Here is a 17581-nt window from a genome sequence, read left to right on the forward strand (position 1 = left end):
TAATTGGCCGCTCGCGGTGATCGACTCGATCTCGTGCACAATTAACATGCGTGTATGTTGCATATCGACCAATCACCAAACAAAGAGCATTGTCCAGGCAGCCACCTAATCACATACTTTCATCTAAAAAAGGTTGTAAGATACTTTCGATATAGGTTGTAAGATACTTTCGATATAGGCTGGTGGCTCCTTGTTTAGGCCCTATGAGCTGAGGTGGCACCCATCCAAGACCAAGGTGACGAGGTGCATGGGCTGACCAACAGCTAGAGCGACGACATTCATGTGGAGCTTGTCTGACCAAGTACTCGCTACATGCGACTGAGGCCCTCTTTAGTTTCCACACAAAGATTTTACACTATATCATATTGAACGTTTGAACACATGCACTAAGTATTAAATATAGGCTAAAAAATAACTAATTTCACAAATTGCGACTAATTTGCGAGACGAATCTTTTAAACCTAATTTCTCCATGATTTGACAATGTGGTGCTACAGTAAACATTTGCTAATGACGGATTCCAATTTACCCTAATAAATTTGTCTCGCGGTTTACTGACGTATTCTGTAATTAGTTTTTTTTATTAGTGCACGAATACTTCATGCAACACCCTATATAATACCTCATGCGACACGCTAAAACTTTACACCCCTAGATCTAAACACCCCCTGATAGCGGCAAGGACAGCATCCTACAAGGAGGTTGGTCTGCATGCTCTGTGCGAGGGAAGCTAGCAGTTGGTCGGGACTCAGGACTCTCATGGCACTCGCAGTGCAAACACCACAGCGCGGGTCCTAGCCCAAAAAGTTAGCCTAAAGACTCTTTCCCACAATGCAAGTATCCTATTTTGTATGGCTTAATTGGATGAAGGTATTGTGGAAGAAAACCAGCCCACAGTGCGTGTTACCCCAAGCGTGTGGACATGGGGAGCGGAACGAAATAAATTCCTCACCTACCCTTCTAGCAACTCGTCTTCTCCTAGTCCATCGCCCTTTGCCTCATCCCAGCCACCGCACCCGCCGCTCCTCCTCCCCGTCCACACGCATGGAGGATTCAGTCGCCACTCACCGCTGGCGCAGGCTCTTGGGGCTAGAGCCTCCGTCCAAAAAAAACTAATTTAAGTGAAGATGTGAGCCATCCCAATACAACGAATCTAAACAAAAGGTTCAGATTCGTTGTGCTAGAATAGGTCACATTCGCACCTAGATTGAGTTTTTTTGGAAGGAAGGAGTACCTCTAACGTACTCCCTCCGTCCCATAAAAAAATCAATTTAGTACTGGATACTAGAAAATCACCGGCGCACTCAATTTATAGCCTGTATATATTATTTTTGTGTTATTAATTAGCGCATTTTCATAAAAAAAAAGTATAGAAATCAGTTTAGTTTCCTTGAAACTCATGCAAAAATTATAGTTGAATGGAATTTTTTGAGTTCCAGTTTAACATAATCGATCATATTGTAGAGAAATTCATCAAACTTTCTCTGTTTTTTCCGTCTATACTATTAATTCTTCTTTTGTTTGTCTAAAATTACAATTAAATTTCTATTAATTATTCTTTTGTTTGTCTAAAATTATAATTAATTGTTTGCTAATGATAAAATAGGGTCTTGGTTTTTTTAAATAAAGTGTTCTAGAATTTTGTTTTGTTAGGAGTCACAATGATTTGTTGGGATTAAGTCATAGACTTTGTATAGGTATTTATATTGACGGCTAATTAGTGGTAGGTGATATATATGTTGACCATGAGTTATATATGGTGATTCCATTAATTTTAAGAGAAAGTCTATTTTACTCCCTTAACTATTTCACCAAAGCACTTAACCTCCTAAACATTTTTTTTTGCTCATTTTACATCCCAAATTATTGAAAACGGTTCACTTTACTCCTCTAATGCTATTTCTTTCTCTTTTTTAATTTCTCTATGTAAGTCATATTTTGCATGCATTTACAACATACATCTCAACATTTCTTTTTATTTTTTTTTTCTCACGGTTTATGTAGGTTGAAAGCACTTAAGACTAATTTAAACATCAAAATTTAAAGTTCAAGCAAACATCCATAACAAACTTTTTAAAAAATGAACTTTGATAATGATCCCATGTATGGTTCAGTTTAAAATACAACTTATATAAAGAGTAATAAAATTGAGAAATGCCACTATGGAGTAAAGTGAACTGAGCCATAAATTAGATTTTTTTTTAATAGTGTCCATTGAATTAGTTCAAAGAAATAAAATATTTTTTTATTTTAAGATATGCAGTTCAGTATTTCAAAAATACTCATAGATATATGTATGAATATGAGTAGTTGTATATGCATTCAATAATTTTTTGTAAATGTACTATAGAATACTAATGACTATTGAACGTGTACATGTAGAGCAAGTGGGCTGACATAGGCATTTGCTCCTTCCCCTGATTTTGAGAAAATCCCCTATGTACCCATGAAAGTTCACCTAATCCCTTCTATACCCCTGAATTTTACTCAATCCCTTACATACCCCTGAATTTTAGTTTGGATCCCTTCCATGCCCTTTCCGCTAGTTGACCGTTAGTTGACTGTTAAATTCTTTTGAAAAAATCCATTTTGCCCTTTGCTATGAAGAAACATAATAAATTAATGAAGTATATTGTTGGAATGTAAAAATTTATTAGATGAGACTATTATATTTATGAGTATGTGATGCACCATATTATTTGTGACAAATTTACTTTTACATATGATATAAAAAGTTAATACTTATTTATTAGTTATTAAAAGTTCTTTTATGTAGCATATGTGTTTTCATAGTAATACAACATATTTATTTATTACTATCAGAACACATATGCTAAAAAAACTTTTAATAACTAATAAATAAGTATTATTTTTTATATCATATCTAAAAGTATATTTGTCGCAAATAATATGGTGCATAACTATCTCATAAACATAATAGTCTCATATAACAAATTTCTATGATTCAACAATATACTCTATTAATTTATATGCTTCTTTATACCAAAGGGCAAACTGGACTTTTTTATAAGAATTTAACGGTCAACTAACGGTCAACTAATGGTCAACTAGCGGAAAGGGCATGGAAGGGATCCAAACTAAAATTCAGGGATATGTAAGGGATTGAGCAAAATTCAGAGGTACAGAAGGGATTAGGTGAACTTTCAAGAGTACACAGGGGATTTTCTCCCTGATTTTCCATAGCGTTGGGCGGCTAGCTAATGGGCTTCTTATGCATGAGGTGCTTTGGGCCCAGATGAACGCGTACTACGCGATTGATCGAGAAGAACAGCAGCCGCGCTGGAGAGAATCATCTATACGTCGTTGGTTCATGCCACGTGTCAGAAAAATACACGCCGCCATCTCCACCAATCAGCTGGCAGGAAGACCCGCCAGCTTTAGATATAAAAATATGATATATCATATTACTACAAATCTTGATATACATCTCTTAAGATTCACTGTATTGTGAGTGCAAGCACCACAGCCCGGGTCCTAGCCCAAAAAGTTGGCGCAAAGACACTCATCCCCACAGTGCAAGTACCATATTTTGTGTGGCTTAATTAGATGAAGTTACTATGGAAGGAAACCCAGCCCACAGTGCGCGTTACCCCAGGCGCGTGGACACGGGGAGCTAGAGATGGCAATGGGGGCCTGTTCACCGTTTCCCCGCGGTGAATTCACCTATTAGGTGACGGGGATGGTTAATATCTACTCACCAAGGGGAATAAAATGGTTAAAAACCTCTCACCATCGGGGATGACGGGGGCGTGGACAGTGAACCATTCACCGTCCCCGCCCCCCACGGTGACCCGACTATACTGTACAAGGGAGGAATTCTAGACTTTTTAGATGTATTGGCCCATAATATTGAAGCCCATTTAACAGATACATATATAAACACACATATATAATCTAACCCTAAGTCAACAGGTCAAACTCCAAATTTTCCACCCATCCAGATCCAGATCCACACCAGCCACCCGACCGAGTCACACGCGCCGCCGGTCGCCAGTCCACCTGGAGCCGCGCGCGCCGCCGTTCGCCAGCCACCTCCGGCGCCGTTTGCCAGCTACCACGCGCACCGCCACTCACTGCCTTCTCGCCGGGAGACTGAAGCTGCCGTCGCCGGCCGCCTTCGTCGATGCGCCGCCGGGCCACGTGGCGCCTGAAGCTGTCTTCACCAGGAGCGGCCGGCAGGCTCCGTCGATGCGCCACCAGCCTGTAGCCATCTTCAACGGGAGCCGTCGTCGCCGTGCCGCCGGGAGTCGCCGTCGCCGCGCCACCGGGAACTGCCGTCGCCGCTGCCATCTGCCGACCATGGCTTCGGCCTTCGGCCACCTCCCCCCTAAAGCTACAACAGCGACGATGCAAGTTGAGCATACTACAATCTGTGACTGTGAATATATTGTTTACCCGGGGACGGGTTCACCATGGGGAAAAATTCACCGCGTGGTGATCGGGGCTAGAGAAATTATAGCCCCATCGTGGTTGACGGGGGCGGGGACGGTGAAATATTTTCACCGCGGTGACGGGGACGCGGGCATGACCCCCGACGGTGAATTCACCGTTGCCATCTCTACAGGGAGCAGAACGAAAAAATTTCCTCACCTACCCTTCCAGCTACTCGTCTTCTCCCAGTCCATCGCCCTTCGCCTCATCCCAATCCGCCACACCTCCTCCCTGTCCACACAGATAGAGGATTCAGTCGCCACTCGCCGCTCCTCCTTTCCGTCCACACGCATGAAGGATTCAGTCGCCACTCGTCCCAAGAAAAAAAACCTAATTTAAGTGAAGATGTGACCCGTCCCAATACAACGAATCTAAACAAAAGGTCCAAATTCGTTATACTAAAGTATGTCACATCCACATCTAGATTGAGTCCTTATTTTTTTAAGGGAGGCGTATACCTCTAACGTATTCCCTGTCCCATAAAATAATCAACCAGTACTAGATGTGACATATCATATTACTATGAATCTTGATATACATCTGTCCAGATTCATTGAATTGTATTAGAATGTGTCATATCCATCTAGTTTTTTTTTAAAGGATGGAGGGACTATGAATCACATACTCCTATGTAACATGACCAATCATCTCATTTCAAGGCTCATAAGAGTCCACGATGATATAAAGGAAAAAAAAGTATGTGGAATCTTGATAAACTTTTTAAATGTTTCTGCAGTTCAAAAAAAGGAAAAACTTTGATAAGTTTCTATAACTGATTGTTCTTTCTACACAGATGTGAGTTGTGAGCCTTTAAAAATTGAATTGCTAACTGTGAGCTTACAGTAGCAACATATTTTCTGTCGAAAATGGAGATGGCTTTGTACAGCCCACCAAGGAGAGATGGTAGGGTTGGTAAATGGTGACTCTCCTGTACCTTGGTAATTCAAACGAACTGCAAAAAAAAGAAAATGTGTTTCCTATTTGCCTTTAGGAAGAGTGACAACATTAAATTTAGACGCATCAGGTCTCCTCGCCCACTTCAGCACATCGCTAGCTGTTTCTGCAACGTAGGAAAAGTAAAATTACATGCATCTCCAATGCCACAAATTCTTCCGAGGAAATATTTCTTTATCTAAAAGAATTCCAAATAAATAAAAAAGCATAGACATGAGTAAAAGAATTCCCTATGAAAATAGAACCGTGGGTGATGTACACTTGTTATCTAAACTTGATGATTACACATTCTGTATGCAGCATGGAAACGTTCATTTAAAAATATGGTGTCACAGATTCATACCTGAATGCTACAAATTAGGTTGGGTAGCATCCAACTTTGTCGTATGCGCAAAGTTCATGGTTAAAGTTTCCAATCCAATCATATGCTCATCCAGTTTCTTCCCTTGAATGCTTGAAACACCACTACTGGCATTAGCACAATCAGAATTCCCGCAGGCAGATTTCATTGTAGTATCACAAATGCTCATTTCATCAGATGAAAAATCCAGATGATTTTGAACAGTTTTCAGGACAGCCAATCTTTTTGACCTTAGTCGATATGGAGGGGAAACATCAAGACTCCCTTGCTCATCCATAGGACCCAAGGACAAAAGTGCTGCAGTTTTGAATGACTGTGGGCTATCTGTAGTACACTTTCCTATGGGAGTGTGGAAGTCATCACTGCTTAATCTGCCAATCTTCAAATCATTATCTTCAGCAGGCGTCGGTTTATCTCTTTTTCTTCTTCTTAGTATTGAGGGAGTACCATGGAATTTTTCAGCAGCACTTCTCAATATGGATTCAACACTAAGCTGATCTGATCCTTTTCCATGAGTGGGTGGAGTAGTATAGCCATTGGGTGAGTGCATTACGTTCCTAGAGTGTTCCGGTACATAATTTGCTGTAAACACTGGGGATTGGGCAGGAGCAATGTCTTCCATCTTAGGTATCTGATAACAAAGAGAACCAACAGAGTGAGCCTCACTCTGCAAGGATGATCCGCCGCCATTAATGGCTGCTTCACCTTCTCTCTTAGCTTGTCTTGAACAGCCCATTTTATCTGATATCTGATTAATTTTAAGTCCCTTGTCACCAAGAAAATTGATTCCCTGAACCTTCCCACAAACAAAATTGTTCCCAGTACCCTTGTCATGAACAGAATCCATTCTCATTCCCTGTGTTGCTAGATCAAAAGCAGAATCATCAGCTGCAGAAGCCTCACATGAAGTTACTGGCTGACCAAGTGAGAGGTAATCTGCACAGCCCTTAAAGTCTTTCAAATTGGATGCCCGTTGATGAGAGGTAGGGTCAGAATGAACTACTCCTAAGCGGTCTCTTGAACAGATAATTGGCTCTTTGTTTAAGTCAAAATGGTTGTCAGCAGGTGGCCGCTTTGGTAACTGTTTCAAACCATCACCAACAACTGGTGGATGAACTGGCAGAATATCTCTGGTATTGTAGTCATCTATTTTTTTTCTTAATGAACTGTTCCAATGGTTTTTTATAGAATTGTCTGTCCTGGAGATAAGAACAAACAAGCATCAGTGTAAGCTGAATATTTAGAAGCCTAACTGTTCGATTAGTAAAGAAAGGTCAATTGCTGTATGAACTTAAGACATGAAAATAGCATAGAATGCAGAAGCACATTTACAGGAAACAATATGTACGTAAAAAAACAAAGTACTTTCAATTTCAACAGCAATAGCCCTAGTGCACATCATCTGTTTGGAACAGCAAAGCAGCAAAAGTCACAAAATCCCATCACCAGATTACATTTATATATATGTCACAAATAACTCATTTATTCAACAATTTAATTTATTAATACACAAGCCAAGACGTTACAACTGCTAAGACAAGAGCAAGCACAAAGAATCCATAAAACGTTGCCACGAGCAGTGCCGTTAGTGCATTTCTGTGTCTAATTTACATGAGTAAACAAAAACACTTTACATAATAATGCTGCGGATTAGTACCTTCCAGGAAGAAGTTTAGCAATTTCTGCCCATTTATTCCCATACATACAATGAGCACGGGCAAGCACACGCTCCTCTTCAACAGTCCAAGCTTCTTTCCTTATTTGTGGGTCCAAATGATTATGCCACCTAAATTATATGGGTACATCAGAAGTGAACACTGATTCATACGGTATGTACTTTATTATGGCAAATTTATAAATAAACAAGAAATATGTAAGAAACCTTACTACAATTTTATAATCCCGATATGTTATTAGTTCTGAACTAATATTGAAAATTTAGCTGGATGGCCAACTGACCATTTAAACTGTCCTATTTTAGGAAGCATGGATATGTCGATTAAAATTTAACATGTAGAGAACTCTGTTATTACTAAGGCTAGGCAAAATTACTCATGTAAAAAATGTCATCCTGCTTAAATTTTAGTAAGGCACAAGAATGTTCAAATTCCAAGGACACCAACAGTTGATGGTGTATGGTCTTAGTGTCCCTTCACTTCTTACCTCATGTAGACCGTCTAGCCCATAGGGTAAACTAAACATATAGTGCTGTTTCACATATATTAAACACAGAAGGCATCAAAGGGCAAATTCACAATCAAGCAGAACAGGTGTATTGTGTGAGATTGCCAAGAGATTTGCCAACTGAAAGCATGAAGTTGTACAGAAGTGCTGTACCAAATGTGGAACCAGAAGTTGTATAGTGACTAGGAGCTGGAAGTATATTGTCGGTCATGTCTAGCCTCAGTATAGGCATTGTGGTGGTCAAGGATTAGTTTGTGTAAAAACAATTCTTGGTAGGACGCCAAAACTTGGGGCGTTCCTGCTTACAAAATAAAAACCACCAGCCTCCAAAGTGGTGATTCAGAAGTACCATTATATCTGGGCCTAAATTAGATGATAACCTCAATAGGTGTCATCCAGTTTCAATAACCCCAAAAGTATGATCAAAGAATCTGACTAGTTTTTTTTCACAATTTACCTCATCAAGGAAAATCAAAAATTGCTAACTAGTCTACAAAATGTGAATGCGACATTTCACTTGTAGTAGTTGATTGCAATTTACAACATGCATGGTAATGTTCTCAAAACAAATACCTCTCTCGGCATTGTTTACCAATTCGACCATTTAGTGACCTTGCTATAACAGACCATTTTTTTGGTCCATGCTTCTTTACCATATTGATGATGACATCATCTTCCTGCAAAAGAATTCAATGAACAAGCAGAATATACAGATTTGAATTTATGGAAAAATAAATAAGATATTTGACAAACCTCTTGGGTCCATGGACCTTTTATAAGTTCAGGATCAAGAACTTTCTGCCATCTATGCAGACATTGTACTTCTGTCCTATCAGAGAAAGATTCGGCTGCACACATACACAGTAAATAAACAAATACTGTACAGTTTTCACAAAAGAACATGAAACTGACACTAAGTTGCTAAATTTCATTGTTATGAATTACTGCCCAGTAGTTTCTTAAAAGTGCAAATGCCATAACCCCGCCCCATAAACATAATTCACATGTTTTTTTTTTCAAATAGATCAAATAATTTGATGTGCTGGTACTTGACAAATATGTTTTGAATTTTTTTTTAATTGCTAAAATTAACATTATGCAATTAACTGATAGAAGTATAGAAACCACTTATAAGTTATTCAAATAATTTACGCAAGGAAAAGATGAGAACCACACTGGTGGGCTTTGAACATTATTAGACTATATCATTGCCGCACTGGTCTAGCTCCAGGCACAAAGAATTGTAAAAACCATTGAAATAGTATTTGTGTGTGTCATTGGAGGGTATTTGTACGATAACTCTAACTTATGGGTGCAAAATAAATGAAAATTTGATGCTGGAGGCAAATTGGACAAAAAAACAGGTGGCTCATATATTTTATGTATTTGTTTTCCCTCTTTGAAACTGTTAATTGAATATTATGCGCAGGATGCAGACAAGAAAAGAGAAGCAAACCTATCTTCTTCCAGTTTTTGCCATTATAAATATCAACTGCCTTCCGCAATTTTTCATCCTGCACCCAAGTGACAAGAACTAGGTAAACAAACATTCATTTTGAAATGGATGCCGTCCAACCCAAAGGAAAAGATCCACACATAACAATATAGAAAGGTAATGGTAAGTTTCATATGCAAAAGGTAAACGGAGTGCAAGATAACACTGCAGATAGAGGGAACAGTGAACAGGTAGGAAATATAGTAGAAAATAGCTAACCTCTTCTGGTGTCCAGCCACCCTTAGCTCTCCTTACCGGGCCACTTTTTCGCCTAATATGTAAGATTCCATCAGCACCACAAATATAAGATAAAAAAAACTATCAATAGCTCATGTAATTATGGAAAACTTGACTAGGATCCAGTACAGTACATAAAATACAGGCTGTCCGATTGAAAGACACAAGCCAGGTTAGAGGAAGATGACAAAATCAGTAAATTCTAGCAATCCAGATTTCTCATGTGCCCTCAGGCAAGGATGTGGAAATGCCGCCCGTTTCAGAAAAGGCGATTAACATCAAGAAACAAAAGATCTAGCTGATTTTCCTGATCCCATTTTAGGCAGGATATGTGTAATCATACATGTTAGAAATCCAATTAATTAAAAGAAGTAAAAAAAAATTACCAATCCATCTGGAAAAGACCAAGTGCTTCTGGTTACTGCCCAATGCTCATCCCCCCAGAAACCACTAGCTGGCAAGTTACTTGGGAAAAACAAACTAGCTGGCTAGTTTCCCCTTTTTCCCCAGTACCAGTTTCATTTTTTTTTCTTAAGCCTCAAGAATGATTACTGTACTTTACTGTTATTAAACCTGTAGCTTCTTACAGCTTACTGATACAGTCACTCCCTTTTAGGGAATTAATATGATAAGTACTGCCAGCTTAAAAAATGTTTTGTGAGTAAAAAATAGACAGTCAAAGGAAATAAGCATAGCCATAAAAAATAACACAGCTCTGTTACTACTTACTACCATCAGACTGTAAAGCCCCTATTAGACCGTGTTACTACTTACTACATGATCCAACACTCGTATGGGATACTTTTCCACGGGATATGATTGCCGTCTAAAGCCCTTCATCACACTAATTTCTTCCCCCACCACATCGCTCGCTCGCTCACTCACTCTGGTTTTTTAAGCAGAACAGCAAGCTGGAGAGAAAGGAAGTGGATGGAGCAGTGAGCGGAAGCTAAGCAGTGGATAGGTCGCTGTGTAAGGGAACAGGCAATCCACAAGGGCACTCCATGTGCGTTGGAGGCTTGAGAAGCAAAATGTGATGCCCTGGTCAAAGATAAGCACAGACACGTAGATCATGCTGCCAATTGCCTTGGGCATGGCAGTTTGCCAATAGTTTCGAGCAAGCCCCAATTCAGCTTCATGGTCTACATGCTTGAAACATGGCTGGTTTTGCATTTCTTTCATTAGCAATTTGCACTGGCAATTTTTAGTTGGAATCTGCAAAACTTTGAAAAATCTCTGGAAACATGAGACTTGCTGAAACACTTTTGAAACTCAATTAAGCACTTATTAGACTTATGGAAACACTCTGGGACTTGCTTACTTGCTGGAATTTCTTACGAAGGTTGTCAAACCTGTCAACATGTTATTAAACTTGGGTTTGAAACTTGGCGTTTCATTTTTTAAAACTATCTAAACATGGTGTTTTAGTTTTTGAAGCTCCCAGAAACTGCAAGGAAGTATTTGAATGCTTGGAACATGTCGAACTTTCCTATCCTGTTGCATCGGCGTCTTTTTTTTTTTTGCAGCAAGTAGCATCCTTATAAAAATTCATAAAATAACTCAAATGGAATATCTCATGGATGAACCTTTGTCTCCTACATAGTCATCTTGATGGGTCAACTCATATTCCAGTACATGAAAAATCCAATAATATAGCATTACGCATCATTCAGAAACTGCAAATCAGCTATTACAGGCTCCAAAAGACATGACTCAACTATAAAATCGGTATAACTATTTATCTAAAAATGGCATAGTTTCATGGCATTAGTGGAGATTTCCTGAAACATTATAAATAACACAACAACTTATAAAAAACTGATTTCTGCATTCAGAAGCATCAGCTTCTTTTTTAAAAAAAAAAACTATCCACATACTGAATATATGTCCAATCCAAAAGCAAATGTCGAAATAAAAAATGGCATTTTAGATAAACAGGGTGCCTGAAATATGATGCACTAACTAATAACACACCGCAGATATGCTAAACAGTATAGTGGATACTTGCGGTTTAAATGATCAAAACACACACCTGAAAACAAACAGACGATAAACTTTACTCATTTTAGCAATCACTGCAAAGCGACTTCACCGTGCCTCAACCAAGAAAGCATGCCAATTTCCAAAACAACAGAACTAGATACAATTACCCAGTGAACTAGAGTACTAAAAGAACAAAGCAAGCAAAACCCTTCCCACCATTGAAGTGTTAAAAGTGTGATGGAACAAAAATTCATTCAACGAAGACTACAGCTGTAAAGACCAGCAGCAACGGCAAGATACATGTTAAAAGGTCAACCAACAGTCCTGTCCAAACAGCCGTCATGCTGCACAAGGACCACGTCACCAATCAGAAATAAATCCAAAGGCCACAGATTTCTCAAGATCGCCAAAGCTGCTGCGATCGCAATCCAACCCAGCCCAGCCCAGCCGCATCTGCGAACGAGACGAAGCATAAAAACCCCATCTTTCCCAGGCAAAGCACAAGCAGCGACCCCCCCGTCCGGAGTTCCGGACCATAGCCCCAAGCAAGCGGGGGCATCCGAACGAGGCAAACAAACAACCACCCACTACTACCCAACAGCCAACAGCACAGCGACGGTAAGTTGAGCCGCGGCGCGGGGGCGGGGGGATCACTACCTGCGACCGAAGATGGAATCCGCCGCGGTGGGCGACGCCAGCGCGGCGGCGTGCGCGCTCCCCTCCGAGACCGAAGGGCTCGACGCCACCGGATTCCGCTCCTCCTCCTCCTCCTCCACCTTCACCGCCGGCATCGCGCCCATTGATCTACCGCCTCATCAACACCTCCGCCGCCTAAACAAACAATCAAAAAAAAAACAAAACAAAATTCCCATCAGAAACACTCCCCCAACTTAAACGCACCTCGCGGAAGAAGGGAATCAAGCGCCGCCGCTTACCAAAGCCGCCGCCGCCCAGATCGGGGGGAAGCGGAGGATCGAATCGAGGAAGCGGGTGGGGTGGGGGAAGGAGAGATGGGGTGGCACGAAACCCTAGGCAGGGCAAAGGGAGCGAGCTCCTCTCCTCCTCCTGCGCGCGCGGCTGCCCGTCTGGGGGTGGTGTTGCGGCGCGGCGGCTTCGATTGTGTGTTGGGGAAGGAGGAGGAGGAGGGGTTTCAAAAAACCTCGCCCGTTGAAGGAAAGGAAGGGAAAAGGAGGCGAGGAGTTAGCAGACGGGGGGAATAATTTACTCCCGGTCCTGGATCTTTTTCAGATAGGGGCTCCAGGTTACTGGTAATTTCTTGCTAGGTGAGTTGTTGGTAGCCATAGTATCTTTATTTTCTCCTTTCCTAAAATATACTCCTAACAAATCTGGATAAAGATCTGTCTAAATTCGTTGTATTATGATATGTATCATTCAATCCTATATCGTTATTTTTTGGGAGGGGTATAGTAGTATATAATATTAGTATTACTTCATCCGTTTCATATTACAAGTCACTTTGATTTTTTTCTATTCAAATATTTTTATGTTTGATCGAGTTTATATTAAAATATAAAAACATTTTCAACACAAAATAAATATTTTATTAAAATATATTTAATGTTAGATTTAATGATATTGATTTAGTGTTGTATATGTTGCTAGAATTTTCTATTTCCTCCGTTTCACAATGTAAGGTTTTCTAACATTGTCTATATTCATATAGATGCTAATGAATCGAGTTCATATAATGTCTAGATTCATTAACATATATATGAATGTGGGCAATACTAGAAAGTTTTACAATACGAAACGGAGGGAGTATAAAATTGATCAAACTTGAAGAAATTTGAATAAAAAAAGATAAAATGATTTATAATATGAAATGGAGAGAGTAGTTAATATTAAGTTTGAGTAATAAAGCTGTAGTTTTCTTACAACTCCGTACTAACAAAAATCTCAAGCGATTGATTGATCATTGATTCCATTTGAAATATAAATAGTTGAGATTCAATCACAATATTATACATCAGATTTTGTAAAAGGTTATATAAAATATAGTATGTATATCTTTTATTATTTATTAAGTTAGATTAGACTAGTTAGGCGTGTAAACTACAATAGTGCATTATGTTATCAGCATTGCATATCAATTAATTGTTTTCTTAAAAAATAGTATAACATAAGCTAAGATGCTTATTTTTCTCACGGGAAAAGTAATTTTATACCCTGGAATATGAGTTGCATTACGTTTGCTTCATGCAATCGTCTGACGTCACTAGTGGAGAAATCGTTTTTAGGCCCGGTTCATAACCCCTCTATAATCCCGGTTTGAAAACCGGGACTACGAATCTGGGACTAAAGATCCCTATCTTTAGTCTTGGTTCAAATACCCGGGACTAAAGATCGATCTTTAGTCCCGGTTGGTGGACTAAAGATGGGAGTGGGCAATAGTTTTTTTTCATTTACTTACTATTTAATCTCTAATTTATTTTCTCCCAAATTAGGTGGGATGCGTACCATCCCAAATACACAAATCAATCATATACACTACAGATTATACATCCCAAATCAAATAAACATCCCAAATATACAAATTATACACAAATCATGTACATCTCAGATCCATACAATAAGATTCCAAAAAAAATTATACATCTCAATCTATACAATGAACCACAGATTCTTCATATCATTCTACACATGGATCACAAATTCTTTGAAAAAAAAAGAAAAAAAAACGAAGCAAAGCCGCCGGTCGGCTGAGCCGGCTGCCGCCTCCCCTCCTCCCCGGCCGCCGCGCGGCCCTCCGCGCCGCCACCGCCGCCACTGCGACGCCGCTGCGCCGGCCGCCGCCACGCGGCCCTCCGCCGGCCTGGCCGCCCACCCCCTCCTGCTGCGCACACTGGATCGAGTTGGGAAGGGATAAGAAGAAAAGGAGATAAGGAGGAAGGGAAGAGATAAGACTAGAGATGGAGGGAGAGAGGAGTGGGTGTGGATGAGAAAAGAGTGGACGAGAAAAGATGATAAGTAATAGAGATAATATACTGCGTTTTGATCTTTAATCCCGGTTCGTAACACCAACCGCGACTAAAGATCCTGGAGGGGCCTGACAACACCTGACAGCATGTGAACCGGGACTAAAGATGACACCAACCGGGACTAAAGATCACGTAGTCCCGTTCTACTTATAAACCGGGACTAAAAACCATCTTTAGTCCCAGTTTTTACTGCATCCGAGACTATTGTGGTTTTTGGTCGACCGGGCAAAGATGGTTTTTCACTAGTGCTTTTTAAGAAGAACTACGCTCTAGGTGTCAAAGCTTACTAGTACAGTTATATTCCTTGTCCAATTGTATCAATCCCAATGTTTCTTTTGGTCAACCGACATTGGAAGGTTGTGTTCTTTCCCCCCCCTCCTTTCCCAACTTATCTTCCATATTTTTCACGCGCACACTTCACAAACCACTGAACGGTGTATTTTTTGCAAAAAAAAAAGTAGGAAAGTTGCTTTAAAAATCATATTAATTCAATTTTCAATTTTTAACTAATATTTAATTAATCATACATAAATAAACCATCCCCTTTTTCGTGCTTCTTCCTTCCAAAATGCATCTGAAGAATTGCACCCGCTGCACCGAGGAGGGTTCACAAAACCGATGGAATTTCGCGAAAATCGAACGGATTTCATGAAACTACTAGGTCTCGGTTTATGAAAACTGGTCGGTATTAGCCAGTTTCTGTACGGCATTGATCAAAAGTCATTGGTTTTTACTAGTTTTTGGGTCGGATTTCGGTAAATCGATGAGGTGCGGTTTTTACTTCGAAATCGAAAAGTTAAACCCTGTCAAGGATACTAAGGCCCTGTTTCTTTCAGCTTGGGATTATTATAATCTAGATTATTGAGTCAAATTACTATAAGCTAGATTGTTATAATCTATAGTAGAATAAGCGGTTAGTTGTTTCTTTCCTAGATTATTAGAGCCTAGATTATTGGGTTTGCAAGTCTAAAGAGGGAGTAGGGTGGCATGGTGGGTAATTTTTCACCCAATAATCTGGAAAAAGCTCACCTAAATGAGATTATCATATTATAATAAGCCGGGCTCCAAATTATAATAAGCTACTTCAATAAGTTGTCTGTTTCTTTCAGCTTACTCCCAATAATCTGGATTATAATAATCCCAAGCTGAAAGAAACATGGCCTAATAAACACAGAAGACCAACACTCTCATCTTTAGCATAACACATACTCCCTCCGTCTAAAAAAACCAAATCCTGGCTATGTATCTGGACATGTGTTATGTCCAAATTCATAGTAATGAGTTTTTTTTTTCCATAGAAGGAGTAAGTCATAACAGCATCAGATCAGAGGGGTTGAAGGACCAAGCGGAAATTATCCACAACTACAAGGGGGCGAATGGAAAGACGCTGGCCAGCCAGCGTGCGATCCGGGGACGGAAGGAACTGAACAAACGGAAAGGAAAGCGACAGGCGGCGAATTCACGGCGCGGTGACGGCGCCGTCGGACCCGAGCCCGCGTGTTCGGTGCGATGCGATGCGGCCCCCGCTAAAACCAGCAGTTACCGTTGCGGGTCCGAGCACGAGGCTTTGGTGGTTCCAGTTTGACCGTTTGAACCCCTCGCCCGGGTTGCATGGACCGTCCGATCCTTCCGTGGGCCGCTCGGCGCCGTTCGATGATCGCTGCCGCGTGCGGTCGCGGGCGGTGGGCCTCGCGATCGTTCATGGACAACGTCTACGTGTGGCGTGACGCGCGTCGTTGACTCGATAGGAAAAGAAGAGATGCATGGTGACATACTGACATACTCCCTCCGAAAAAAAAAAAAAAAGAAAGAAAGAGATAAATCCTGATTTCCATGCCCAACGATTAACCGTCCGTCTTATTTAAAAAAAATATGAAAAAAATTAAAAAGACAAGTCACGTATAAAATATTAATCATGTTTTATCATCTAACAACAATGAAAATACGAATTATAAAAAAATTTCATATAAGACGGATAGTTAAAGTTGAACACGGAAAACCAGACTTTATCTTTTTTTTACGGAGGGAGTATATAGGTCATTAATGTATTTTGTTTTTGTTTGTTAGGGGCACTGACGTCATCGATCCCTTCCAGAAGCTTTGTGAAATTGCTAAAACGCAATTGGCGTAGATTTATCTCTATTATTTACATGGTGTTGACTGAGTTAAGCTATTCAACGGGAAACAGTGTTGACGCCGTCACAATTTGTCCTCCAAGGATCTGTCAGTCCCATCGGATGGCCTAATAAGCCAAAGAAAAAGCTAAATTTTAAATTTTCAAGCTTAATTTTAATATTGATTTTGACATATTTTCAACGTAGTTTCTTTTTTAACATTGGCTTTTAAGTCACAAAGAACACATTTATAAAAGTTTTACCCATAAATTCATTTTTATTTCCTAATAAGCCGTTTTGGCTTATTAGTAAATAAGCCAAACGATGGGGACCTGTATTTTTCAGGTTGTTCGAGGAAGTCAGGAGCATATGTTTCCAAAATTAAATTCCAAATTTTAAATTTTGGTTGTAGAGGGATCATATTTTAATTTGCTGAAAATAAAAGATTAAGTCCGAGCAGGAGTAACCCATTAATACATAATTAATTCAAACTTGAAAAAAAGATGTGTTTTATGTTTTAAAGTAAATTATACATGAAAAGTTTTCATACGAAACGTGCTAATAAAAATCAAGGTAAAATATGTATCTCAAACACGACACATGTACTCTTGAATCTGTGAGCCGGCTATAAACAGAATTGAATTGTCTCTCAGACTACATCAAACACGATATATGTACTCTTGAATCTGTGAGCCTAAGCAGAATTGAATTGTCTCTCGAACTACATAAAGTCAAAATCAATTGGCATTGAAAAGCTCACAAGTGGCTAGATGGTTAACTAGAACATAGTTGTTTCTCCGGT

The 17581-nt window shown here is 39.8% G+C and overlaps 1 protein-coding gene across 1 annotated transcript; it reads right to left on the reverse strand.

Moving 5' to 3' along the window:
* Nucleotides 1–5132: 5132 nt before the first annotated feature.
* On the reverse strand, nucleotides 5133–12835 carry LOC4339005 (transcription factor MYB3R-2-like). The gene is made up of 9 exons (XM_015781949.3): nucleotides 12602–12835; nucleotides 12324–12497; nucleotides 9666–9717; nucleotides 9408–9465; nucleotides 8705–8799; nucleotides 8525–8628; nucleotides 7425–7553; nucleotides 5750–6966; nucleotides 5133–5512 (listed from the first exon to the last, which is right to left on the reverse strand). The coding sequence occupies exons 2-8, from the start codon at nucleotides 12464–12466 to the stop codon at nucleotides 5757–5759; spliced, it is 1791 nt and encodes a 596-aa protein (XP_015637435.1). The 5' UTR covers nucleotides 12467–12497; nucleotides 12602–12835; the 3' UTR covers nucleotides 5133–5512; nucleotides 5750–5756.
* Nucleotides 12836–17581: the final 4746 nt, after the last annotated feature.

The sequence above is a fragment of the Oryza sativa genome, chromosome 5, assembly GCF_034140825.1.
Source record: "Oryza sativa Japonica Group chromosome 5, ASM3414082v1".
Lineage (NCBI taxonomy): Eukaryota > Viridiplantae > Streptophyta > Magnoliopsida > Poales > Poaceae > Oryza > Oryza sativa.

Bases quoted from the DNA above. Each gene is read 5' to 3' on its own strand.
- LOC4339005 (XM_015781949.3), bottom strand. From the start codon at position 12,466: ATGGGCGCGATGCCGGCGGTGAAGGTGGAGGAGGAGGAGGAGGAGCGG. The intron at 8,800-9,407 runs GTTTGCTTCTCT...GTATGTGTGCAG, and splicing joins CAAAAACTGGAAGAAGATAG to CCGAATCTTTCTCTGATAGG. The intron at 8,629-8,704 runs GTTTGTCAAATA...ATTCTTTTGCAG, and splicing joins AAGGTCCATGGACCCAAGAG to GAAGATGATGTCATCATCAA.